General features: G+C 37.4%; 1 protein-coding gene across 2 annotated transcripts; it reads left to right on the forward strand.

Moving 5' to 3' along the window:
* Nucleotides 1-399: 399 nt before the first annotated feature.
* On the forward strand, nt 400-26,982 carry nckap1l (NCK associated protein 1 like). 2 transcript variants are annotated; one of them, XM_008408502.2, is made up of 31 exons: nt 400-579; nt 1,775-1,885; nt 1,975-2,067; nt 2,509-2,565; nt 4,221-4,363; nt 5,597-5,687; nt 5,817-5,954; nt 7,286-7,334; nt 7,740-7,896; nt 8,793-8,849; nt 8,936-9,032; nt 9,165-9,274; nt 9,565-9,697; nt 9,852-9,933; nt 11,083-11,141; nt 11,242-11,387; nt 11,464-11,596; nt 11,876-11,995; nt 12,331-12,470; nt 14,015-14,146; nt 14,973-15,191; nt 16,573-16,703; nt 19,678-19,775; nt 21,069-21,162; nt 21,541-21,623; nt 23,190-23,270; nt 24,140-24,233; nt 24,332-24,448; nt 25,052-25,161; nt 26,287-26,376; nt 26,467-26,982. In XM_008408502.2, the coding sequence occupies exons 1-31, from the start codon at nt 490-492 to the stop codon at nt 26,581-26,583; spliced, it is 3,372 nt and encodes a 1,123-aa protein (XP_008406724.1). In that variant the 5' UTR covers nt 400-489; the 3' UTR covers nt 26,584-26,982. The 2 variants fall into 2 exon arrangements, with proteins under 2 accessions (XP_008406724.1, XP_008406726.1); XM_008408504.3 differs by lacking the exons at nt 400-579; nt 1,775-1,885; nt 1,975-2,067; nt 2,509-2,565 and adding an exon at nt 3,272-3,607.
* Nucleotides 26,983-27,308: the final 326 nt, after the last annotated feature.

Consider the following 27,308-nt stretch of genomic DNA (forward strand, 5'->3'; position numbering starts at 1 on the left):
GTAGCTTTGGTAATCATTAAATCACTGTAACCAACTCCAATGCTCTGTGCTTTTGTGCTATGCTTGTTGAAAGCTTTCTTTAAAAAAAATAAAGGAAGTGCCTGACTTTAGAAATAAACACACCAGAATAAATTTAGATTTGAGGAAGCATGACTGTGTGATAGACTTACATTGCAACAGTTTGATCAAAGTATGGTTTCTTTAATCTCCAACACAAAATCAAGTTTTCATACCGAAAATTAATAAACAATTCTTAGTTTTGTCTAATTAGTCTGTGTAAGTTTTGCATATTCTCTTTTTTTAGCCACAGCATTTGAACATTTCACACTTAGCTCAACATTTGGCTCCACCTCCCTGCCCCCATCAGTCCCATGTGACTTAGTGACAGGGTGAGGCTCCGAGTGCACTTGTTTCTGTGGGTTCAACTTCTTTACAGAACCAGGAGGCAAGTGTTTTTACCGGTGGGAGAGGTTTTGTTCGCCCCAAACCATGGATTACCAGCAAAAACTGGCTGAAAAACTTACCATCCTCAATGAGAGGGGCAGTGGGGTGTTGATACGTATGAACTACATTAAGAAGGTAAGGGGAAGAAGAAAGTTTTAAAGGGTATAAGGGATGAACAGCAAAAACAAGAAATAAGGAACTCCTTACATTTCCTGTAATTTGTTTTTTAAATGAACTAAAGAAATTTAATCAACCTTTTCATTAAAAGTTACACTACAAAAGTAATAAGACGAGTGATGACCTGCTGTTGTGACCTGCATCACAACATCGCTGTTATTTAGTGGTAGTTTATAAATGTTTATTTTCATTTTTAATTAGAGTGACTAACTAATGTTGCTTTAGCTACTATTCTTCATCTCTAAAGCAATCAGGATGTACAAAGATTCTCATTGACAGACGTTTTGTGTATTACACTGTCGCTGAGTAGACTCTCACGCATGTGTTTCAATAGTCATGGTAAAAACTGCTGAATTTCTTGAACCCACTCTGAGCTGACACCATGATCAGATTCCAACAAGGCAAATCAAGGTTAACTTTCTGCTGTTTCGAACTAATTTGTCCTTCTGGGCTCAAACTGTGGGCAGTACAGTTTGCAAACTGCAACTGAGCTTCTTTCTCCAAAAAGGAAGTGCAAACAGGAAGTCAGTGGTGTCTGTCATCTGAAATTTCAGTTATTCTGAGCTGCAAGCGGTGACAACCAGACATTTGGTTGACACAAAGACAGAAAAAATAAAGAAACAAAGAAGACAGAAGTCAAATAATTTCGATAAATATATATTTTTTAAGCGATGTAGTAGATTGTAGTTTTTAGTCCATAGCTGATTTAAGAGGCCTACTTGTGAAATGACTGGAGAGACACCATGTTTGTTGTTCAATCTGGATTAATGTAGTTGATGTCAATGGATATTTTTATGTACATTATTGATATTGACTGATTGGTACATGAACAGATGGGGCAGCTGAAAGTGCCACTGATAATGGTAGCAGCTGATGTGTTATTTTTCATTTTTATGAAGTTGATGTTCCAATTATTTGCCTTAACTTTCCTCCAATCCAATATATTTTTGTGTCAATATATTACTTAATGATCTATGTATGTTTAGTCATTGTGCTAAAGATTTCTACTTGTCAGTGAGAGGGTATGACATGTTTTAATTTTTATCTAGAAGTTACATAAATCTAAAACATTCCTCAGTAATATTTTAATCACTTCCTATAATTGCAACTTTAATTATTTAATCATTTGTTTCCTTTTTTTTTCTTTCTCTAGCTATGTACAGATCCCAAGCTGCGTCCAGGCTTCCTCACAGATAAAGGGATGGAACCTGCAGTCAAGTACATCAATAAGAAATTCCCTAATATTGACTTCAGAGGAAACATTGTAAGCAGATTTTATTACCTCATGTGATATTATGTTTCCCTTCATTGACCTTTACATATCACCAGTTATTCTTATTTTCAAAATTACAGCAAAACCTGACTTGCATCCAGCGACAGAAATCTGAGGTACTAGCAGCCACAGCAAGCTTCTACGACTCCTTCCTGGATGTCATAGAGTTCAGGGTGATTATACTTTTTTTTCATCTTCCTCCTTCTCAGTGACTTGTTTTGCAACTACTGAACTGGTTCAGTTACTTTACAGCAGGATGAATATAACAGAATATTGGAAAAACATTAGAGTTCGACTTATTTCCATTTGTCCTTCTGTCTCTCATGCAAACAGTTGAGGTAAAAATCATTATTGTTATAAAAATAATTATCTCCTCACATTGATTTGAAACTTAAATTATTAAGTCGAATCTTCTGATGGATGTTTTGGCCTTGCATAGAAACCATGAAAATGTGAGGGGAGGTGAACAATAACAATATTGCGATTTTTTCCTATTGCCAATAAACTATATCTCTCAGTTGTTTAGAATAAGAACAATTATTTTTGCTTAAAACACTTACTTTATTATTGTCATTACTATTGTTCAAAAAAATAATTCTCTGTCTTCCTTTCAGGATCACGTTTATGAACTGCTGAACACCATTGATGCCTGCCAGTGCTTCTTTGATATTGTATGTACCTACAGAGCTGCTTTGTCAAAACCTTAAGACTTTAAACATTGCCTCTTAATGTTACAAAATATGTCAGCTGAGACATATTTTAGTTTACTTTAATGACCACTGTAGATCACTCTTTCGTTTTACACCCTGTTTTATATCATGTGCTTTCAACGTTGTTGTGTGTAAGACAGTGACGTGCGGTCAGGGTAGGCAGGTGAGGCTCTGCCTCACCTGTCATCATGGAAAAATAGTAATAAAATCATTTATATTGCTATTTTCACCCTGAGGTTTGTACTATAAAGTACCTATTTTTTACGTAGCTTAACCAATTCTGATTATTTTTTCTTCAAAATCGCCGGATTTTCGCATTTTCATATTCAAATGCTCAGAAGCGAAGCCGGTGAGGCAGCAGCGAGCTGAGCCTCACCTGGGATTGCGCAACTTCTCGCTAATAGCACTGGCTGCCATTCTATGAGAGCATGTTTGTCCTGTCTGTACACCGGCAATAAAATGGCTAAAAAACATTTAATATATGGACTGATTTTCCATAATTTAGCTTATGTATATAATGTACAGTGTTTTTTTCTGTCACCACCTGTGTGTGTATCGTGTTTTGAGCGCGGAGGAGCGAACAGAAACGGCAGAGAACAGACTCGAGGTGAGGCAGGCAGTTCTCTTGCCTCATCGCTGGGGGCGCTCATGTTCCCAGATATTGTGACTCCACAACTGCAGAGTAAGGCACGGTGAGCTAGCCATGGAGCTAGCCATACAGTAAATAAGTAAAGTACAGCGATATATTTGTTTTCTCTTCTCTTCCGACGGCATCATGAAAAACTACATTTCTACACTTAAACAGTTTTCTAAAGTGGATTTTCAATTGAAGCAGGAGATAATAACTAAAGGAAGACCAACACGGGAGCTGAAAGTTTTGCTTCGAGACAGTTTGACGATTCTTAAACGGAGTAGAAAGACATGCCGAGGATAGACTTGGCTTTGGATGAACGGATATTTTTGTGCAGAATTAGCGGTGCATGAATTTAATTGATAAGTAAAGGTAAGACAGCAATAAGATGTTTTTGTTTAGTTATTTTAATGAAATGTGCCTTTTGTGGGCTACAGTTTGTATGTCTAAATAATTCAGTAAAGTAGAAGCAGTAGCTAATCTACCACAGCAATTATTTATTAATAAAACATTAAGCGTAAAACGTACTACAACAACATACTGAATTTTTTGTTCTGTGCGCAAAATTCTTGAATGTTTTTTTGATGTTAAATCCTAAAACATGAAGTGGCATTGTTGTTAGTTGCTATGGCAGCGAGTCTGCGTGTAGCGTGGCGAATACCTCTTTCCCTTTGCTGCGGATCGTAGCACGAAATTAATACCCACATTTTTAAGTTTCGCTGAGTTAACGTGGCTATGTGCAGCTATGCTACATGTAAAAGATGAGTCTTTTTGCCCCCCAGCGTTATATGCCTGCGCGAAATTTCCGTACGTCCAATAACATGCATAGTGTCGTAAGTCAGTGCCTCACCAGCAATGAACCTCACCGCACGTCACTGGTGTAAGATCTCAAAAGCTTATTTTTAAGGTAGTGTGGAAAAAAAAATTGAAGGGATGATTACATACTGCTTTTTTTATTTATTTATTTATTTTTTTCCCAATTTAGGCTTCCAACTTCGATTTCACCAAAAACTATCTGGACCTAATAAGCACCTATGCATCTGTTATCATCTTGCTCTCTCGCATTGATGACAAAAAGGTCTTGGTGGGAATGTTCAACTGTGCTCATGAGATGACCAATGGCAGCAGGTGAGAAAATTACAGAATGGATCTTATAACCGCATCCTTGTCCCACTTCAAACATAAAAACATGCGTTGTTTGTTTCATCAGGGATATTTTTTATACTTGAAGGTTGAAATAATTTAGATTTCAACCTTCACCTTAGTATTTATTGACCAAAACAAACCAGGAGTAGATTGTATTTGTAACTCTGGACTGTATTGGTCTTACTGAGCCATTTAACAAAAAATATCTCCATTAAAACTCAGTTGTGTCATTTATCTGGCTTAACTACAAATATAATGTACTTAATGTTTTAACTAAAAAGTGTTCTTGTATAAGCTTCATGAATAACACGGAGAAAGTGTTTTTATGACAATAGCCTTTTAGATCATTAATTCAAACTGTATTTAAAAAAAAATCAGCAGCTGTATCTTGATCTCAAGCTTTAATCATAGACTTTAAATTGAGGGATGTGTTGCTCCTTTGACCCTTTTTGTACCCACTTATACCTGTTCAGGCTCACTGGCGTTTATCAGTTAAAGGATGGGACAAGGAGTGTATCTGGGAAGCTTGTCAATCTTTTACCAACTGGTAAAAGAATATTCCCCTGTTTGTTTTTGAAACTATTCAGTGCCATGTATTGAGACATGATTGATGGGTTTATCTGTGTTAATAGATAGGTGTTAATACAGATATTAACACCTATGGGGCAGATCAGTAACCAATTAATCAAAAATGCACGTTGTTTCACTGTTGGATGAAATCAGAGAACCTGGAGAGCTTCTTCTGCATGAGGCAACATGAAAACTTCTTCAAGGCAGCTATAATTAATTTAATTCATTTTCATCACTCAATATTACTGACCCAAAATCAGATTCTCCATGGCCTTATTACAATAAATCTTTGAGAACAAGGTGACATTTCAGCTGGCTTGCTTGGTATACTCAGTATGGAGGATATTTGTTTTTACACAACAAAGCAAAAGATTTATTATAGAAGGGATACCAACAGATTAAACAAGCTGTTTACACTTGACATGTAAGTCATATTTAATTTGAGAAAGTCCACACACTCACGCACACACACGTACGCCCACGCACGCCCATGCACGCACACATTCACACAGTTAAACCCTCTTTTACATGTCATGTTAAACAGTCTGTCTGTAAAATGTTGATCAGAGTCACACGTGAGAATTTTTTTCTATTTCTCTCCCGGGAATTTATTGCATTTCTGCTTGCCACGCTAAAATCCTGCAGCGATCCCTCATACCCACGGCTTGGACAGATGTTTGTGGAATATGACCATCCATGGAAGAAGCTGACTGAAGAGTTTGGCCCTCACACAAGGGTACATTCAACTCACATTTGGTGTTATTAGGCATTGCACAAAATTGTTCTTATTGCATAGTATACCAAATGTTTGCATTTTTTAAGATTTTTTCTTAAATTAGTCTTTACTCTTTTGTCCCACCCCTAGTCTGTTACAGCAGCATTGCTTTCTCTAAAGATGGTCTACCCTCGGAGGAACCTGCCTGCAGAGCAATGGAGGAGCGCTCAGCTCCTCAGCTTACTCAGCACTCCAGCTTCCATGCTGGACCCGGCCTGCTGCGAAACTGTGAGTCCAACTTCCTGTTCCTGTTACTTCTGCTGGTTACAACTGCAGTGACTTTACCAAAAATGGGTATATGCAAAATTTTACTTGGTTGTCTGGAGAACTTACATATGGTTTTGTTTGCTTTGTTTGTCATTTCATTCATTTTCACAAGTATTTATAAATGTTAATTTCAAAAGTACCTTGTTTACCAAGAATCTTAATTTTAATTTTGCAAAAAAATTTGGAATTATACAATTGTGCTTAAATGGCATTTTCAAATATGTTTGGAAGCATAATTATTTAACAGAATTTAACAACAGTGAAAAATGTAAGCAATGTAAACTAGAGAACAGACTTTTCAAAGTGTTCTGCAAAAAGTAATAAAATTATGCAGGAGTAAATCAGACATCTTACATTAAAGCCAACTTCAAACAGTTCCAATGAAACATGTGTCATGGCGAATGTTGGTGATGAGCACCAAATGCAGCAGGCTGAGACATTGTGTTGATTTAAATTTAATAAAAAAAAACAACAACAAAAATACAGAAATTACAGGGAGCCCATGGAGCCAGAGAAGAACAAAAACACCAATCAAGGAACCAAAAGCCAACAGAGAAAACAGGAATGTCGCAGGAAATTTAGCAGGAGGAACCAGCAAGGAATGTGAACAGGAGGAAGGTTTAAATAATGTGAGGGTGAATGTTGGCTCAAAAGACCTGGGCTAATAAGCTAACAGTTTACAAAAAGGGAATATAGTTTGATGTTTAAAGAAAATATATAGATTTTGGAGTAGATAAAAAATAGAAAGAGGTGACAAAGACATTCAAAGGTTGAAAACTAGGAAATGGAAATCATAGCCCAAGTCAAAGCTCAGACCTTGACGTCTTTGATGTGTTGTGGGATGTTAAAACATGGACATACCAGAAACTCCTCCAACATCTCTCAGCTGAAAGAGGGGAATGGGGAAACGTCCCACAGACCAACATCAGACCGGTAGATGGCTGGGAAAAGCATTTCACTGCAGTTATTTTAGGGTAAAGTGGGTAGCAATAGATGCCCTAACAATAAGGTGTCATAACCTTTTTTTGGGGTTAAGAAACATATGACTAATTGAATAAATAAGAGAAGGTTCATTGTTTGCGTAAATGCAATTATGTCATTTTTTCCCCAAAAACAAAAGGCATATGATTAGACATCAAGATCTAAACATTTCTTAATGAAGAACAGACATTTTTTCAGTGGGGTGCCCTGAATTCTTTTGACAGATTGTATGGCAGCTTAATTTCTATTCATAACTCTCAGATAAAGAATGTTAATGTGTGTTGGTGTCTAATGAACTGTCATCCCCACAGATGGCATGTGAATACCTTTCTATGGAAATAATGGAGCGCTGGATCATTAGTAAGTCATTCTTATTCTGAATGAAGCCTTTGTCTGAATTGCTAAAAAATAACATAATATAGACTTGATGCAGAATCAAATTACAAATTGAAATAAATAACTTTAGGATGTTTGGGCCCTGCTTACAGCTCCATTTTGTTTTAAAGTCAGTGATAAAGAAAAAACATGTTCATTTAAACAGGTTTTGTTGAGATATTTTATTATCTATTTAGACATCATCAGATAAAATGTTCTTTTCAAAATAGTTTCAGCTTTCTATTATTTATCTTCTATCACAACAGATGTTGACAAAATTGTATTAAGGTTTGGTTAAGACTGTATAAAGACTTGAGATTGTGTAGTGACTTGTAGAAAAACATCATTGTCAAAAATATTTGATCACCATTCCTGATGTTTCTTCTTTAGTTGGTTTCCTGTTGTGCCACAGCAGTCTGAACACAAACCAGGCCTCCCTGGAGCTTTGGAAGATGGCCCTGCGGAGCGGCCTCTTCCTTAACCTCACCAGAGAAGAAGTCCTCAACATACACAAAGTCTCTGAGGACCTCTTTGATGGCATAAAGGGGTACACAGTCTTCACTGATGATCTTGATTCTCTTAATATCAACTTATAGATAGAATGTGTTCAGAATCTTCAATTTCAATTCTGCTTCTTAATTCTTGCTTTGATCACTGTCGCCACCAAGAGGACACACGATTTCATGCAGGTTTTTTTTTAATATAATTAAATCTAGAGTGGGAGAACAATAAATTAGCTTTACAAAGTCACAATAGTTATTCAGTTGTTTACTTTAGTTTGTTTTAGACATGTCTGAAAAATAAAAGTCTAAAGGAAACAGAAAATATGTTAACAACATGCATTATCCACAGAGATTTGATTTCAATCACAGCAACCATTCATCATTCCGGACCTTTACACATGGCAAACATTTTCATAAAACTTTCGCAAATACTGTCATTTTGGTGTGTCATCCCAAGAGATCCCCATCTGACCACCATTTGAAAACTTTACAGATATATTTTTTGCTTTGACTGAATTGTTTTAGATTAGTATTTTAGATGTTTTCATAATTTTGAAGGAATGGTTTTATATCAAATCAGAAATGAATGGTAACATGATATGATGAACACTTTTTTAAAATGCTTGGGAAGCACAGAGGCCATATTTTTTTTATCATTCCTCCCACACTGACAGCTTCGGAACATCAACAGATCACATTTTGAGAATGAAGAAAATCTAAGTTGACAAGCAATTATAAAAAGTTCTCTGCAAAGGAAAGGTGTGATGATGAACATGTTTTACAGATCACAGCCCAGTTAGTGTCTTATTTCTGCGTTGAACATTTTACTGTATTGAAATAAAGAGGCTAGTGGCAAATTAAGCCAGGATTTAATCTAAGACGTGTGACATCTTCTAATCACCATAAACTGTTTTTGACTGCTTCCCTCTTTCTTAATCAGATACAGCAAACGCATTGCAGACATCAAGGAATGTCGTGAGCACGTTCTGGCCAACTGGTAAAAGAATATTCCCCTGTTTGTTTTTGAAACTATTCAGTGCCATGTATTTAGGCTTAATGATTTGCTTTACTGTATGTTACCAGTGGAGCAATGCACAGAGAGCGGAGGCATTTTCTGAGAGCAGCACTGAAGGAACTGTTCAAAGTTCTGGAAGATGAACCTGGACTTCTTGGACCAAAGGTGGGAGATGCATGAGAAGCTGGAGGACTAAAGTGTTTACTTTTCCTGATCCAGTTTCCATCCACAAAAAAAAGTTGACCTTTCCTAATATTCTCATTTTGTTCTGCTCTTTGGACTAATCAAATCCCAAAGGCCCTATTTGTCATGATGGCTTTGTCATTTTCCCGTGACGAGGTCATGTGGCTCGTCAGACACTCTGAGAACATGCCAAAGATGAAGACGCTAGATGACTACAATGACAAGTAGGTGCCCAGGAAGTTAACCCTAGACTTCTGCAATTACATGCTTTTGTTGCAGTCATACAAGCGTGCAGATATCTGGCATCGATAAACTGAAGCTTTGTCTCACAAAAGGCGCCATCTCTGGAGTAAATGAGGCATAACTAAACTATCTGTAAACCTCTTTTAATTATTTGATTTTCATGAACCCTTGGTGAGAGCAGCATATAATTATCATTATCTCAAGTGATGAAGAAGAAACTGAATGATGCCAAAATAGGTCTTGAGTCCAATATGTTTTTTTTTCTTTTCAGTCAGATGGCTGAGCTGCTGTATTTTATGGAGAAGTTGAGAGGACTGATGAAAAAGTACAACCATGTAGTCCAGCGTTACCATGTTCAATATCTTGCACAGTTTGATGCCTTGCTTCTCAATGACACCATACAGGTACAGAACGTTTACACCAGGTCCAGGCATGTTTTATAAATCTTCAGGCCAAAGCTGGGGAAAAGATAAGGATTCTGAACGAAGCATCTAGTTGAATTACATCAGCAACTTTAATGATGACTCTTTGCTCATTTTTTTTTTTTTGCTATTTCAGAACATGTACGTTTGTCCAGAGGAGGAGTCGGTTCTTATGAGCTCGTTTGTCTCAACCCTTTCTGCTCTTTCTATTAAACAAGGTAATCCCCACAAAACATGTTCTAAGATGTGAAAATTACAGAAGCAAGAACTTTGTCTATTTATACCAACATTTTTTTTAAATAGTGGAAAAATGCTTAACTAAGGCAATTTATTTTAAAATAATTATAGGCTATATATCTACCATATACCGTATTTTTCGGACTATAAGCTGCTACTTTTTTCCCACGCTTTGAACCATGCCGCTTATGACCTGGTGCGGCTTTTCTGTGGATTTTTCTTCAACCACCAGGGGGGGGCTCTTTAGCAGGAAGTGAATCATTTTAAGTCAAAATTGGAAATCAAAGAAGAAAGTGCTGATTTTTATTTAGAACAAGCACATGCTAGCAGCAGGCACAACAGAGAAATGCTTTCAACCTCAAACCCCCTCATCATGGAAATCACACGAAGAAGTTCATATAATGCCGTTTTTAAGTTGAAGGCTATTGGTCTGGTAATACCGATCGATAGCGTGAGCGAATCCATGGTTCGGCGTTGGAGACGGAGGGTTGCGTCCTTAATAGCAGATTTGTTAAGGAAAAGATTTATTGTGGAAAACAGAGCGACAGAGATACGAGAGGCTTATAGTCCGGTGCGGCTTATATATGTACGTTTCCAATTTTATTTATTTATTTATTTTTTACTTTGTGGGTGCGGCTTATAGTGAGGTGCGCTCTATAGTCCGTATGTTAATATAATTATTTCCAAAAACCTAAAAATAAAAACAGTAGCACAGTATTTATTTAAGCGCATTCCATAAGCTTTTAAAATATCCTGGACCTGGGATGAACAAATGTTCAGGGAAACGTATTCTATTAATATTTAATTTAATTTGACCTGACAAGATTTTTCTCTCAAATTTAAGAAGTATGTTGAGTCAGAGGAATATTATCTAAATCAATAATATTGCTGTTTGTAAAGATGCATCACCCTAAACTATAGTAGTACCTATTAAAACCATTCACCCCATTTGAAGTTGTAATCTTTATTGCTGTTACAAATCAAGCAGGATCAATAATAATTATTGAAAAAAAAAAAACTTTAATGAAACAGGGAAAACTGAAAAAATAAGTGATTGCATAAACATTCACAAGCTACTTTAAAAAAGTGTGTTGTATGAGATGTATATTTGAATGTATTTTTCTGTGCAGTGGACAACAAAGAGGAGTTTGATTTCACAGGACTGCGAATGGACTGGCTAAGACTACAGGTTTCCCTTTTTATGTGCTTTTTCACATGTATTTAAAAAAATAAAACTGAAAGTAAAGGGTACATTTGTCTAATAAGCATGGCTTGTAATTTGACTTCAGGCTTATACGAGTGTAAATAAGGCACCTCTTCCACTGAAAGACTATCCTGACTTGGCTAAAGTGATGAACATGATCCAGTTTCACACCAGGATGGTGGACAGTGTGGAAGAAATGCTCTATGAAACCTCAGAGCTCTCCATATTGTGGTCAGTCTCTGCTCTATGTTCTTCTGCTTTGAGTTTTCTTCCATATTCAAAGGGGATATTCTTTATTTTTCCCCAGCTTCTATCCTCGTGTCTTTGAGAAGATGTTCACTCAGAGCAGTGAGGAGATGACCATGAAGCGGTACCTCATGTCCTTCCCTTCTGTCTGCTCTCACTTCAGTCAGTGTGGACACCCACTCTGCCCAGAAGAGGTCAGTATTCTGCCATTTGTTTGAAATTACATGCTCGACAACAATTGGGACAATAAATTACACTTCATATGAAGGTTTATAAACTACCCCGACTCTGGTAAGAAAAACAATATTAAAACTAAAATACATATATTTGTTGTGAATTTTGTATTTCCAGTCAACTTTTTTTTACGTTTTTTTTTTTACACATCTGTGGTGGATCATTAAATAGTGAGAAAAGTATTTATAGCCTTCTGTTTTTGTGAAACCAAACTCCTTCGTCTGTGTTTTTTCGTGCAGACAGAGATACTGGAGAAGCGAAGTCTGCGCCTGTGTGTGACCTTCTTGGAGCAGATAGCAAAGCAGACGGGCGGTGTTGTGTTGGAGATATGTGCTGAGCAGCGCAATCTCAATGACCAGGTGGAGTCCGAGTCTATTTCAGCTTTCAGAAAACTAATTATTCAGAAGAGCGTGTTTCTGCCAAAGTCTACATCCACACATAATCGAACTAACCACAACTTGGCATGTGTGTATTTAGCTGGAGGCAGAGAGCAAACCTGGGAATTTCCAAGCGTGAAAGGGAATTTTCTAATTCCCTGCGATGTTAAGATAGCACATTTTCCCTTTTTTTTCCAGCAGTGTGAAAAAAACAAGCTAAATGTTCTTTAGTATCAGGTTTAATTCCTCTACCTTATCTTTCCTTTTCTTTCTCCCCCATTTTCTCCTTCTTTTCCCCCATTTACATCATCAATAAGTTGCTGCCTAAGCACTGTGCTGAGTCCATCAGTGCTGCTCGCTACAGAAAGCAGAAGAAACCTTTGCCAAAGAAGGGAGAGGTTCAAAAAGAAAAACCAGGTGCTGAGAGCCTGAGAAAAGACCGGAGTGTGACCACCAAGTGAGCTTTTACTACGTTTTCCTTCTAATAATAATTTTCCTGCCATTTTTCCACTGTGTGGCTCCTTAAAAACATTATAACCTAGCAGAAATTTGAGGTGGTGGAGGTCTGATTTCCAGGAATGTACAGCATAATCAACCCAGTCAAAGAGATAAACTACTTCTGCAATACAAAGTTAGCTTGACGCAGTTTCACTTTCTAGAAAAGTTTCACCTTTATAAAAATAAACAAATTAGACACTGCTCACTTTTAAAGTTTAAATAAATAAACTAGTTAAGTTGAAGCCTTAAAGATGGCTCCAACTTTCTAATAACAAATAGAAGAGACAAAACAATCTCCTGCTTTTATAAAACAGATTTAGAGATGAGATTCCCTTTGTACAAGACAAACACATAAATCCAGTGATCTCTCTAATGTACTAATCAAAGTACATTTCAATATTTACTCTTATTATTTAAAAAAGTAGTACTATGTTTCTCTGTTATTTAAATATTTGTTGCTAATGAAAAAGAGACAATACAGACAATTCAGTCTCTATTGATATTTGTTAAAATGTGAACTTTCTCTCCCAAATCCTTCTTTATAAACTTCTTAAACAGAATATAATAGAGTAGAAAATTATTAAATGTCACATGTGGAAAATCTTTTTCTTCTTGTCCTTTCTTCTGTGGCCAAACAATGCTAAAAAAAAGTTCAAAATATTATCATTACGATCATTTTAGATTTTAGAAAGAGATGATTGAATTTGGTTTAAAACCCTTCAAAGCACTGATTTCTTTTTTTCTTTTTACTAATCTGTCAAAGCAAAAGCTACAAATCTGATAGTAACTTTAGCCAACCTCAGTGTTTAGTCATGTTATTTCACAGTGAAAAATCAACCCCAGGACTCACACCGTTAGACATGCCGATGTCTCTGAAAAGTTGTTTAGGGGGAAACTAATTTAACTTTTACTTTAAAAAAGTGCTCAAGTCGCAACCTGCTAATTTGCCAGAAAAACGCTTTTGATGACGCTTATGAGCATGAAATGTAAAACGGCTCAGTCATGAAGAATCAAACATTGTAATAAACTCTACCACCTTGTTTTGTTGAATATGTTAGATTTAAGATGTGTTTTGACATTTTCAAAAGATTTGTTACTTCTTATGGTGCCATTTTGTTTCTATTATCTAAAAGACATAACATCCTTTTAACTTTACAACCCTTCATGTTGATTTAGAAGAGGTTACCAGCTTATTAAAGTTAGAAAGAAAACCCCTCTGCCCGTTATATATAAATGTACTGTACAAATTTACTGGCGGTGTGTTTTATTTTACTGTTTTTATAGTTTGATCCCCTTTCTGTTTATATTTAACCACCACCTAAGTGAGACATTTAAACCTGTTTTTTTCTCTCCTCTCTGCTCAGTTGGAAAACATGCTCTCAGTTCTCTGTTTATTACCTTATTTGTGTGTGACAGAACATCAAAGCTGAAGTCATTGTTAAAATACTTCTCCTAACCTCCTTGAGAATTGAAATGTCCTCCCTGTGTCTCTCTGTCTCCTAGCATGGACAAGTTGCACATGATGCTGACAGAGCTGTGCTCCTCCTACAGTCTCAGCGCAGACATTATGGTTTTTGAACATGTTGTCGTTCCAACAGAGTTCCTCCTTTCCCATCTGGAGATGCGTCTGACAGAGTAAGACTAAAACCTAGGAGAGTAAAGTGACCTAATGAATCTTAAAAATGGTTATAATGTTCCGGAAGTAACATTCTGCTGAGAAGTGATATGTTGTCCACTGAGCTCCCTTACTTAAATCTTCTACACAACGAAGTGATCTTTAGTATAAATAACTGTTGTAAGAATATACACAAAAAATGAAATATCTTGTGGTTCATAGCAGGATGTGACATGATGCCCTTAAACTATTAATCATCTTTCACATCACTCTTTTAGAACTATCAACTTTCTTTATTTGTACTGTTTCTTTTCTTTCATTCATCTCCAAATAATCTGTCATTATGGGAAAATGCTTTTCCTCAGCACAGTGATGAAGTCTGGTTTACTTTATATTCCTTCATGTTAAGCTGTGTTGAACACACCTAAAAATCTAAGCAGAAATCCCTGATGTCATTTCTTGGCTCTTCCTGTTTAGGTTCTAGCCGTTTGTTTAAGCTTTTGGTCCCAGGGTGACTTAATGATTCTCTGAATATGTTCTGTTTTGTCTCTATGTCATAGTCGATGACTATCTTCCTTGTCACATCAAAGTTGATTCCCTTGAGTCAGCATTCTTCCAGTGAATGGTCTCCGTGGCTCAAGCTATAAATAAAATAAGTGAGAGAAAGTGAGAGAAAGCCAGGCCTTAACGAAAAAGTAAACTGATTTTTCTCAAGTGAAGCCCTGAAGCCCCAGACTCATTGACTTTCTCTGCCAAGCCACCATGGCTCGTTTAACCACTTTTAAGATCCCATCTGAGAACTGTCGGCATGCTGACAAGTGACAATGTTTAAACATGTTCCTCCAGAATCATCGTCAAGATGACCAATTACAACCAGACCACCCAGGAGATAACACGTCCCTCTGACCTGCTGGCGGGGATAAGATCCTACACAGCCAGCATGCACGGCCTCGCAGGCTACATCAACGTGGACGTCACCCGGCTGGTGAAGAGTGTGCTGCTGCAGCAGACACAGCCGCTGGACTCCCGCGGAGGAGCCACAGTTACACACTACTACACAACGTGGTGGGTGTGCAGCTTCTTGCAAAACTGTTCATAACCCTTGGTGGTGTTATTTTACATCCATTAATAATATTTTAATGGGGTTTTATTTGACTGTTCAACACAAAGTAGCGCATAAGTGAAAGGGAAAGGATACATACTTTACAACATTTTTTCGTAAAATGACAACTGAAAGGTGTGGCATGCACATTAATTGAGCCCCCTTTACTCACATACGTCTAAACAAAATCCATTGCATCAAATAGCCTTAAGAAGACACCTGATTAGTAAAGTACAAGGTCTAATTGGATTCATTTCATCACAATATAAATCCTGGCCTGCCTGTTGCCTTCCTACGCAATTCTGCTCTCCTCTCATTTCTCTTCGTTGCTCCGTCTGGGTTTTCTCCCAGTAAATTTCAACTGGGCCAATCATCGAACAAGAGAAGTTGTGAAAGATGATGTGGATTTTACAATTGTAGTCTGCCTTTAGTTTTAGCAATGGCAGCAGAGGAAGTGAACATAGCCTTTCAGTCCATGTTGGCCATGCTACTAAATACTGTATTAACATTAATATCTACCTCATTCTGCTCTGGATCCCTCTCCTTGAAGTGATTGTTTACAGTGCAGGCAATTTTTGGTGAGCTTCATAATGTCCAACTGGCGTATTATATACATAACCGCTGCACAGTGTTGGAGGCTGTGAAGATGGGAAAAGACCCTAAACATTCAGCCAGAACTTCAATGGAATAAAGTTTAGATCAAAGCATAGTCAAGTATTAGATTGACCCAATCAAAGGTCACATCTGTTTACAACTGAGCATCAGTGCCAAGACCGACAAAGTTTGATCTTTTCTGCAAAGAAAAAAAGACTATTTTAGTCTCACTGTGTGAATCCTTAAAGAAATACCCAAAAGACTCGCAGCTGTAACTGCAACAAAAAGTGGTTCTAAGGAAAAAATTTATTACAGAAATAAATATTTTCCTTCTTTTCACACCAACTCTACAAAGTATTGACTCAAGGCAGTTGAATATAAGTGAAAACCATGTTTCTGAGATTTTGATTGTAAACAAATCCTGTAACGTTTCTTTGAGTTTTGTGCTACTTTGTGTTTGTCTATCACATATAAACCCCATTAAAACAAATGCATGTTTGAGGCTGTAGCATCACAGAGTAAAACATTTTTCAAGGGAAATGAAAACTTTGCAAGGCTCTGTAAGTGTACTTCATAATAAATATGAAGTGGATTCAAATAAATATGAAGTGTACCCTTAACGCTTCTCTACCTTGTTATCTTATCTTCTGAGTCATCCCGGGAAGTGATCTTTTAATTAACATCTTCATTTCAACCCGTCTTGTAAAGGTCAAAGGCATTTCCTGCTTTCTTTTGTTTTCCGCACCTCAGGTATCTGGAGGCTCTTTTACGTCAAGCGAGCAGTTCCTTGATCGTCCACTGTCCTACGATGCAGTGCTTCGTCAACCAGAACGCCGACAACGAACTAAGCTTCAGAGCAGAGGAGTTCTCAGACGTATCAGGTCAGCCCCTAGAGCTTTAATGACGTGCAAATATGAAATATTAATCTACTGCCAGTAAAGACCAAAATAGAATATTTTCTGGCAACACATTTCAATTGTCTTTCTTGCCAGTTTTTATTGCTGAAGGAAACTTTCTACCACATATTTCCAGTTTAGCTTTTACAAGAAACCTGACATTCAGTCCATTAGTAGATCAGACAAACCCCTAAAGATAAAAGACAAAAAGGTTCTGCAAGGTTAGTGAACATCATCACAGCGATGATTCTTGCCTGCAGTGCTACTGCCCTGGGGGATCCCTTTCGTCTGATCTCCAGCCCAATAATCCTCACACGAGCAAACTGGAACCCTTTTCCCAGACTAACATCAAAACTCTATATTTTCAATGTGTAAACATTATCAGCTGAAAAATATTAATCTATTCAAGTCTATTTTTATTTATTTAATTCATAATTTAAAAGGCAACCTTTTCACTTATATCCTTAAAGGGGATATGTTACACAAAATACACTTTTTGCTTTTTTTTTTTACTTCCATTTGGGTCTCTACTGCTTCTAAAAACAGTCCAAATGTTTTTTGGTGTCTGAAAAACAAGAAATAAAAAAAACTAAACAATTATAACACTGTCAAAGGACAGTGCCAGCTAAGCAGCAGCAGACTTGGATAGCTGGTTTTTATCACTGTCTGGCTGTACAACAACTTCTGAAAATAGCAAGTATTTTGCTGTTGATTTACCATTCAGAAACCAAATCGTCTGCTTCTGGGTCTGACTCAGAGTCAAGGACGTTCTGTTGTACAATTGTGCATCTGTTTGCAGCCATTTTCATGGGCAAATTCAAGGTTGAGTCGGGGGGTGAGGCCAACAGATTATTTGCATAGAAGAGGCCCTAAAACAGCTTATTCTCAAAGGAGCTCAAAATAGGCAGAACCTCATGGCTGAAATTTTATTATATGAGAATGATTTTATGCAAAACATTTAATAGACATGTTATAATAGATCACCAGAACATTGTGTTATTATTAGACTTTATTTTATTTATTTTTTTTATTTATTTATTTTATAAACCATTGGAAAACAACAAAATAAGCACAAGAATAATGTTTTTGTCTTTTTAATAGTTATTTAATTAGGAAAGAAACATTCTGTTCAGTTATCATAATCCTACAGGTTCCAGAAATGACTCACAGTTTGCAAAAGACAAAACTTCAGATGTCTGTCAATAGTGTGCATGTAAAACGAGCTCTGTTGCTCAAGAGGATGTGGAGTTTGCATTTGTGTTGCTGTGCATTGGTGTTTTTCTTACCGCTCGTCAGCTTATCCTGACATTACCTGGTTTACATAAACGTCATTGCCTATTATTTGCCATCCTCCTCTTGCCCTTCCACATAACTACAATAGCATCACTTGTGTCTCTCCTCCACACAGCTTCTCATTCCACCTCCACATTACCTCAAAGCAGTGGTTGAGCTTCCCATGAAGGCTGTATTCACTCTACTACACACACATTTTAATGTTTACACTGGCAAGCTTGAACATTGCACATGCATCACAAGGACGCCTCTGTGCTTCGGTTATCGCCTCCACACATTGTCATTCCTACTCTCTATATTTACTCTTCCTCCCTATCCAGTCCATTACCTACTGTATTATGTTGGTGTAGATTCTCAGTTATTTAGGACATAGCAATCCTGAGAGATGCATATGAAGGCAACTGCTCTTCTCTTGATACCTTGAAGACGTTTTACCTCTCCTCCGTCTCCTTCGGTTCAGTTATGAAACTTAGATTTCAGAACAGTCACACTGATTAAGCAATAGAGGTCACTAACGTCACTAATGAGGCCACATGAGACTGTGGCCCTGCCCTCTATTCATTTCCCTCTTAAGTGTTGTTAACTCAGATGATTCTAACGAGTTCCCAACACTGCCAGCATGTGCACTGTTTGAGACACTTGAGACACGTGACTGTCTTGGTCACGTGTCTCAAGGTGTGAGTTTTTGTGAAACAGCCTGAGGAGACGAGTCAAAGCTGCACTGTAGATGTCAAAAATTTGGAACCTTAGGTCATCGTGTTTGTTCAAGATTCTTCCACTCTTTTCTAAAACTAATCTGTCTTCCCTGTCCAAATCTGCACATTTTTGTGTTCAAGTGATTGCCCTCTGTCCTTGAGATGTAGATAAATTGCTGAACCTTGACCTGATGAGTTCAAGTGTTGCACTATCATCTTGTATAGCTATGTTTTGTTTCTCCAATACAGAGAGGGCTCAACATTATTTTCCACACTGGACTGCGTATACCACACCACTGACCTTGCGTTTGGGTGTTTTGTCCCTAAGGATGAAGTAGTCTCTGTCTGAAAGTGTTACCAAGATTTAAAATGTACCAAAATATTGCGTTTAGAAAAAATTCTTAGTTTCTCAGACATTCCCGCCACATATTGTATGCTAATGTTCCTCTGCCTGCTCTTCTTCCTTCTTACACTGGCCTGTTTTCTTGATCTTCTGAATGCTTGAACATATGCATTTGCTTTCTTGATTGTGTACTTTCTTTGTCATTTCTGTTCCTCTTTGTGGGGACCTGACATCCATATATCTAAACCCATGACTAAGTGATGTTCCATCATATGTGCTCTGCTTTTCTCTTCCTCTATGTAGAAATCAGTCACAATAGGTGAGACTAGGGACTCGGTAGCACATCGAATCTAAACCACACATGTATCAATCTATGTTCATTCACATGTTTGGCTTGCTGAAAAGCATAAGAGCTACAGTTTTCTCAGTTCATTGATTAAGCTGCACTCATTGATCAAATTTACTGTGTGCAAGGTGAGACTGGGAGTCAAGCTCCTTATTGAATTCATGTGAAAACAGCACATTAGGAAACAGTGTCACTTTACTGGAGCTGTAGTGCGATAAATCAACCTTTGTTCCAGCATCTCTGAACAGCGTAATTGTTAACTTAATCAATTGTTTTCTGCAGAGTTACAGGCCCTGGCAGAACTTATTGGTCCATACGGCATGAAGTTTCTCGGGGAGAACTTGATGTGGCACATTACTTCTCAAGTCAGCGAGCTGAAGGTACAGTGTGACGTGAAGTAAAGATAGTTGAGCTGAAAATATTTAGGTACAACAGAGTATTAGGGCCATTGTCGGTGAATAGAAAAAATAATATTGGCCATTGAGGAATGTTTCCACCAAAAAACTAAAATATTTTGAGATTTAGTTCAAATATATGCAAAAAAAAAAAAACCACGAATGTTGATGAAAGGCATAGATTTAAAATATTAAAGTGAAGATATTCACTGACATTGTAAAGAAGGAATCAAAACAACATTTATTGAGATTATGAACATTGTCATAAAAAGTGACAGAAGTCCTCTGAGATACAGGTGGTACATTTATGGGATGCGCATCCCAGAGTGTAAGTGGTAAAGCTGAACTCTTTTCCACTATCAGAACGGTATCTCCTGGGTGCAGACTCGTCTTTTTCAGGTGTGTATTCCTGTTAGGGGTGTTTGGAGAATCTGCATCCAACATTCGAAAAAAATTTTAAGCCTTCAAATCACAACTAAGACTTAATAACTAACAACATCTTTTTAAAAAGATAGGTCAATTCTGAAATGGTGCACTGTCGCTCCATACATTATCCAGTTATTTTGAAAAGACCTTCATAAAATAAAGGATTGACTCTGCTCGTTCAGTACCGAGTGCTATGGTTACTTACAGTATCTGAGCTCCAATAATTTAGGCTTTTTTCTTTTCTTCTATGGGCACACACTTAAATCAGCTGATCAAACTTACTTTGATCAGCTGCTCTGAAACGGAAACCTCTCATCATGCTCCATTTCAGAGGTAATCAGCTTAACGTTTTGTGCTACGCTCAGATTTTGTTAAACCTGTTTTTTCTAAGTCCGCTAAAATATTACTTATATGGACAAATATGTGGTTGAGGATATGAGCTCAGAGAAAGTAAGTAGTTCCCTCCTGACAGTCTGAGGGGAGTTAATTGAACTTCACTCAGTGGAAAACTTTACTGATAATGATTTTTATCTCAATTCAATAAGCCAAACCTTTATGACCTACAAGGTTTTTGCTAAATAATTGATTCTTACATATAAGAGAGCAGTTAATGCCTCTGTTCTGTGCAGAAAGCACCATCTTCCCCTGGGAAGATGGTGCTTACTCTACACCTTATTAGTCTAATAAGGTGTAGAGTAATAAGGTTACTCTGCACCTTATTAAATTTAACTATGTTTAACATGTTATTCTGTTAAAGAGATCAGTCAAAGCTATGACTTTTACAACTTTTCATAACTCAAGCCTTAATGTGGGGGTTTTTATCTCTTATTTTGTTTTATTCTTCTCTGTCAGAAAATGGTGATTGAGAACATGGACATCCTGGTACAGATGAAAAACAACTTTGACAAGCCCGAGGAAATGATCACTCTAAAAAAGAGGCTGACAGGTGAGAAGTGGCGATGAGGGGGTAAGAGACAGACATGTGAAAATTGAGCTGAGAGACACCAAGAGGTCAGCTGAAAAGCAAGAGAAAAGAAGAAAAAGATGAGAAGGAGGTTCACAAGAACTTAAAAATAACTTATTTGAATGTGTGGTAAACACTTTTGCAAATTTTCTTTATGCTCTTACTCATATGTCAGTTTTTGGGGTTAAATGATAAGCAAATGATCACATCAGATGTCTACCACTTGCATATTAATTGAAGCTGCTAAATGACACAAGTTGTTTCACATTCAGCCATACTGCTGCACCTCAAAGCGAGTGTGGCTAAATGTGGCTGCAAGCACTTTTCAGACGTACTGATGAGTTTTCTGTGCTCTTCCAGGAGGAGAAAATGTCCTGAAAAGGATGACCATCATCGGAGTGATCCTCTCATTCAGATCCATGGCAATGAACTGCCTGAAAGATGTAAAGTTTTTCTATCATAAAACTGATGTTAGAATTGTACCTAGAATACTACTAAAATGATTTAGTATATATTTTCACACGTAGATAGAAATCAGCTATAAGACATAAACCCTGAACATCAATTATGCAAACATCACATCACAAAGTGGACTTCTATAAATGTCAAAAATGAAGGATTTTAAACATTTTTCAACTAATATCATCGCATTATGAAAATGTTTATCTTTGTTGTTTTTTCAGAATAACCATATAGCTTAAGTAACCATAAAGACATTGTGGGTTGGTTACCATAGAAACTTTGTCTTTGCTGTGCATGTCTTTCTGTGTGCATGTTTTCCTCATCTTTTCAGTACATTTGGTCTCTTTTGGAACATCAACTTAAAATTAATATTGTATATGAGAACAGCAAAGCATATTTTTAAATGAACAACTACTATGTTTGATGCTGCAAGAAAATGTATGGCCACTCACATTGTTCTTCTGTTCTTGCTATCTAAGCCTAATTGGTTGTATGTGAATAAGAAATTGGCCTGTTACTTTAACTGCTTTTACAGTCAAGCATTTGCATTTTTGTGCAGTAATTTGCCCTAATTTTATTTGCAAAATACAGTCACAGTGGAGGATTTTTGAGGATGAACAGTTTGTTTAAGGACCTCCCACACTTAAATCTTAATTAGATTTAAGTTGAGATTTTAACAAGGCCACTCCAAAACTTCATTGTTTTTTGTTGGGTTTTTTTTTGTTTTGAGCTGCTTAGAGCTGGACTGCTGCATGAGCCTTAGATCATAAGGCTCATTTGTCTTTAGGATCGTTTGGCGCCCCACTCATTCCTCACCTCCACCATCCATAAAGGTGTCAACCGGGGGGGGTGTTGTGAAATGTGAGATGGGCTTTTGTGGGTTTTTTTTTTTTGTCAGTAGTGGTTTTTACCTTGGAACTTTTCCTTGGAGGCCAATGTTGCCCGATCTCTCTCATATTGTAGAATTATGAACAAGTAAAAGTAAAAGTTCTTATATGACCTCCTGGAAGGTTGTCAGTGTACTCTTGTAGTAATTTTGGTGAAATAGTTGCTCATTAGTAGATTCACAGGAGCAACTCTCCTATGTACAATGACTCTATCATAGTAGTTTCAAAGCTTTAAATTGCTTTGCAACTGTCTCTAAACTAATAGATGCCTTTGAATGCTTCTTATTTGTCTTGCATTTCTTTTGATCAATGCATAATTTGTTGCTTTTTCAACGTCTATTTGCCTACTTCATGTTGTCAACCAGATTTTGTTAAAGTGATTTCTTGATTCTCCAGGTTACTCTACACCTTATTAAATTTAACTGTGGTTATTCAAAATGTAGTCAAACACAGTTCAAAATGTGACAAAGAGAGAAAACTGAAGAACTCTTTACTTAGTCCCTTTAGTCCTAGTGCTTTCTTACCACATTGTAATAAGATTGTTCTTCCTGAATGAGCTGCATAGATATTGCATACACTACATTTATGCAGTTGTCTTCTATGATTGCACAATTATGTCCCCTATATACATCGTAACCATATTGTGATGCTGTAATCTAGATGCTGCGGAAACATTGTCCATACCTGATGGCACCCATTGAATGTCTCAGGAACTTCATCTCCCTTGAAACAGACATCAAGGTAATAACTCCTGTATTCAAGTTGGCTGGATTTTTAAAAAGGTGTTCATAAGTAAAGAGATGTAACAAGGGGTACAGATTCTTAAATATTTAATCTAAACTAATTAAACATATTTTAAAAGCTTGTTTTTAAGTTTCTTCCTTAGAGCCACAATGACAGTGAGATGTCTTTTTGCAGAACGTAGTGTGGATATGATGCAAAGTGCATCTAAATAATGGATGATATTTAACAGCGAATTTGAGTTTGGAAGCCTGAGAGGAACGAGATGTATCAGTTCTTCAGTACCCACCAAACTGAATTCCTGATCTCCCTCTGGGGCAATCTTCGTGACTGTGACTCATGAACTCTCCTGCCCCCTACTTACGTCTGCCTTCTGAGTGAGGCATGACAGCCGTGCCACAGCCTGGGCCAGGATAACCCCAAAGACGTCAGCAGCTCTCTCATGCCTCCGTGAGAGAGAGACTGATCGTGGCTAACACGCTGCACTCTGAACCACATCAGTGGAAACATTTTGCCTAGACAGGCTGACTTTGCATGCAACCAGAAATAGGCCAAGATCAAAAGTCTTGTCAAGACAAAGACACCCACCACTGATTTATTGTCAGTCCGTAGACCAAAGTATGTGAAAAGGTGTGCTCACTTTTCTGTCGCAAGAAAGAAAATGTGTAAATTCCAGTCCCTCTGACTGTTTTCAGAGGGATGAGATGGTCCAGCGACACTCAAACCATTAATACTTTACATTTGAACCTTGGTGAACTTGACAAGGGAAACTGATGACTATGAATGGTTAAATTAACTTCCTGTGATTTTTTTTATTTTTATTTATTTACATGTAAAGGTTTGAAACTTGTATGTCCGTGCTCCTGCAGGTGACACTGAGTATTTTTGAGCTGGCTTCCGCCGCAGGACTGAAATGTGATATTGACCCGGCCCTTGTTGCAGCTATTAGCAATATGCAAACAGGTAAAGTGTTTGTTCTCCGTTTTTTACACGACATGTTGTGCTACAAATGATTAATTTAACCAAGGACTTAAAACTTTTTTTGTGTCAAAAACTTGCAGATAACACATCAGTTGAAGAAGAGTTCAAGCTGTCTCGTTTGTTACTTGTCTACGTCGCTGTGTCGCTGCCTACCCTCGCTCTGGACCCCAACTCCTTGTATAGTCAAGAACACGGAGGTGCATAACCACTTGCTCATTTCAGCCGCTGTAGACTTTGCTTGACAGTAATTTCTCACCAGACAGACAAGTAAACACTAATCAGTTGTTCCTTGAGCAATTATTCACCAGCTGCTGATAGTGTATATAAAGGGTACTCCACCCTGAAAGACCAGCATCATACTTTCCAGTTCGACACGGTCCGGAGCAAAGCCCGTACGCTAATAAGAAACACATTTTGTTGAGAGGCTTTCGTTTACAGATAACTCTGGCTGACGTGCATTGATGCAGTTACTCCTGGCATGCAGCCCTGATGACCCTAACTGCTTGGCTTTGAGCCTAGACTGAAACATTAAGAGCAGCAAATTACCAAGATTTCTATCATACAGTGGCTTTAGTCTCTGATTATTTTCTTTGTCCTCGTTTTCCATTGACATAACTGAAATAAATTAACTATGTGAGTCTGTGGAAATATGCTCAGCAAGCTTCCTCCTAAGTTACAGGTCATTAAGAAGATTTTTCCAATTACCCCAGCCACAAAAATATCATCTACCCATGGCTTAAGTAGAGGACATTCTTTTCCAGTCATTTCTGGTGACAATATTTTCCTTTTTTTTTTCTTAGGTCACAACAACAACATCCACTGTTTAGCTGCAGCAATCAATCAGCTGACTGCTGCCATGTTCACGGTCCAGAACCAGAACATTGAGCAGCAACTCAAAGAGTTTCTCCTGGTAAGCAAAAAACATTCCTTGGAGCAAAACAGTTTTTTGATACCCACGGGTACTTACAAGGAAATGTTAGGGCGCTTCTGTGGTATTTACAGGCTGCGTATTGGACTACTTAGGGTGCATTCACACCAGCCCTGGTTTGTCAGCTTTGATCAATCTCTAGTTTTGTTTCCCTGGAAAGTCTGTTTTGTTTGGGGAGGTGTGAATGCACAATCGACCAAAATGATGTTTTGGTCTGGTGTGGACCAAAACATCAAACTCTGGTCTGCCTTAAACCCTGGGTTTAACCCTCAGTTTAAGTAAACTCTGGTGTAGTTTGAATACATATCTAAATGCCAAGTGAAACGGAGATCTCTCCCAAAGCAGGAAGCGGATTTTAGCGCAGGACATTCTGGGTAAAAATAACCAAAATAAATGCACATATCTAGTGCTGGCAGACAAAATGGCTTCTTTTGTCAAAGATGAAAGAGAAATCCTATAACTGCTACAATCTGACACCACTCATTTTTGCTTACATTTCGTGAATAAGGAAGGTGCGCTCATGTCTTTTTCAGAGGTCTTTGTGTCGTTTCCTTCAGTAGTTTTTGGTACGGCGCCACCACAACTGAGGGGGTAAACAAGTTGCTCACAGGGTTTGGTTTGTTTGACACAGTTGAGTGTGTCAAATACGGTACTTATAGATTAATTTTAGACTGTGTTACTGGTTTACTTTGTCATTTGAGTTACCCACTGACTACTTACAGTGCTTCCTTTTAGTTAATCAGAAATACTGTTTGCAGCTTAGTTCTCTAAACTATGTCCTGATGAAAATTATTAAAAAGGAAAGTCACCAAATAAATCAAGTGTCTTCAATAACGGGGAAACAACCATTAAAGACTTGAGAGCACTCAGATTCAGAGATCTCTTTTATTGTGTCATACTGCTTATACACCAAATCTGAATAAAGCTTCAACTTCTTCAATGAGACAAAAATAAATGGATGTTTTTATAAACTACCCTAAAATATTTGAGGTAAAAAAAATAAGCTTTCTTGACAACCTTTTGACTCATTGCACGTCATGATCAGTGCCAGGAAATCGTTCCAATTTTTTTGATGTTTCTCTTTTTTACCCCTGTGTCTTCTTACAGCTAGCCTCCTCCACTCTGCTTCAGCTGGGACAAAACGTGGAACGAGTGGAAGTCAAAAACCGAGAGTCCATCTACTTGCTCCTGCACATGGTAAGTTGGCTTAAAATAATTTGTATATAAGCTCTAGAAATCATGACATTGCTTGAATGAAAACAATCTCTTCGTTTCTGATTGATCCAGATTGTGGAAGACTCTCCGTTTCTGAGCCAAGACATGCTGGAAAGCTGCTTCCCGTACGTTCTTCTCCGAAATGCCTACAGGGAGGTGCACAAGGCTGTCTTCATGCCTACGGCCTGAAGACATTTTGTCCAGATTCTTTGCTTACCAAAAATAGTATTTTCATACATGTGTATTTTTCTTGCATTTCTTTTCTGCTTTGGATTCACCCATGTCTCCATGTTGGCTAATCATAACTTTGACTTTTGATATGTTGATTGCTAAGAAAATGCATTTTATTTGCTTACAGTAAAACAAAAGTCAGTTTTAATTTTAGTTTAAGACAGACATATGCAATGTAACTTTCATTTGGATTGAATAGGTATATAGCTTTCCTGTCTTTTATGTCATCTTAAATTATTTAAAGCAATAAGAAAAGGTATGTTCTGCAAGGAAACATCATTTTAATATTTGATCTCCAAAAACATTCACTGTTTTTTTTTTTCTCATGAATAAAGTGAAACAGTGACAACAACATAAGACTTTTTTTGTTGTCTTCATGCTTCATATATAATTTGTGTAATGAATTCCAGTTTTGTAGAAGTAATAATGCTTGTGAATAATTTTAGGCATTCCTTTTTGTAATTATCTTCTGCAACCCAGCCGTGTCTCCCCATTCTTTTCCTTCTCTGCTTCCTCCTCCCTTCCCATTCAACTAGAGCTGCAGCTGCTGTGTGTCAGCTCAGTTTCACATTTATCTAGCTCAAGCATTTATGTGTAGGTCCACGTGTGTGTGTGTGAGTGTCTTGGCGAGTGTATTTAGGTTTTCAGTATCTTAGGCTGAGCCTCCTCTTGAGGACTGAAGA

This window comes from Poecilia reticulata, chromosome 5, assembly GCF_904066995.2.
Source record: "Poecilia reticulata chromosome 5, P_reticulata-male-v2, whole genome shotgun sequence".
Lineage (NCBI taxonomy): Eukaryota > Metazoa > Chordata > Actinopteri > Cyprinodontiformes > Poeciliidae > Poecilia > Poecilia reticulata.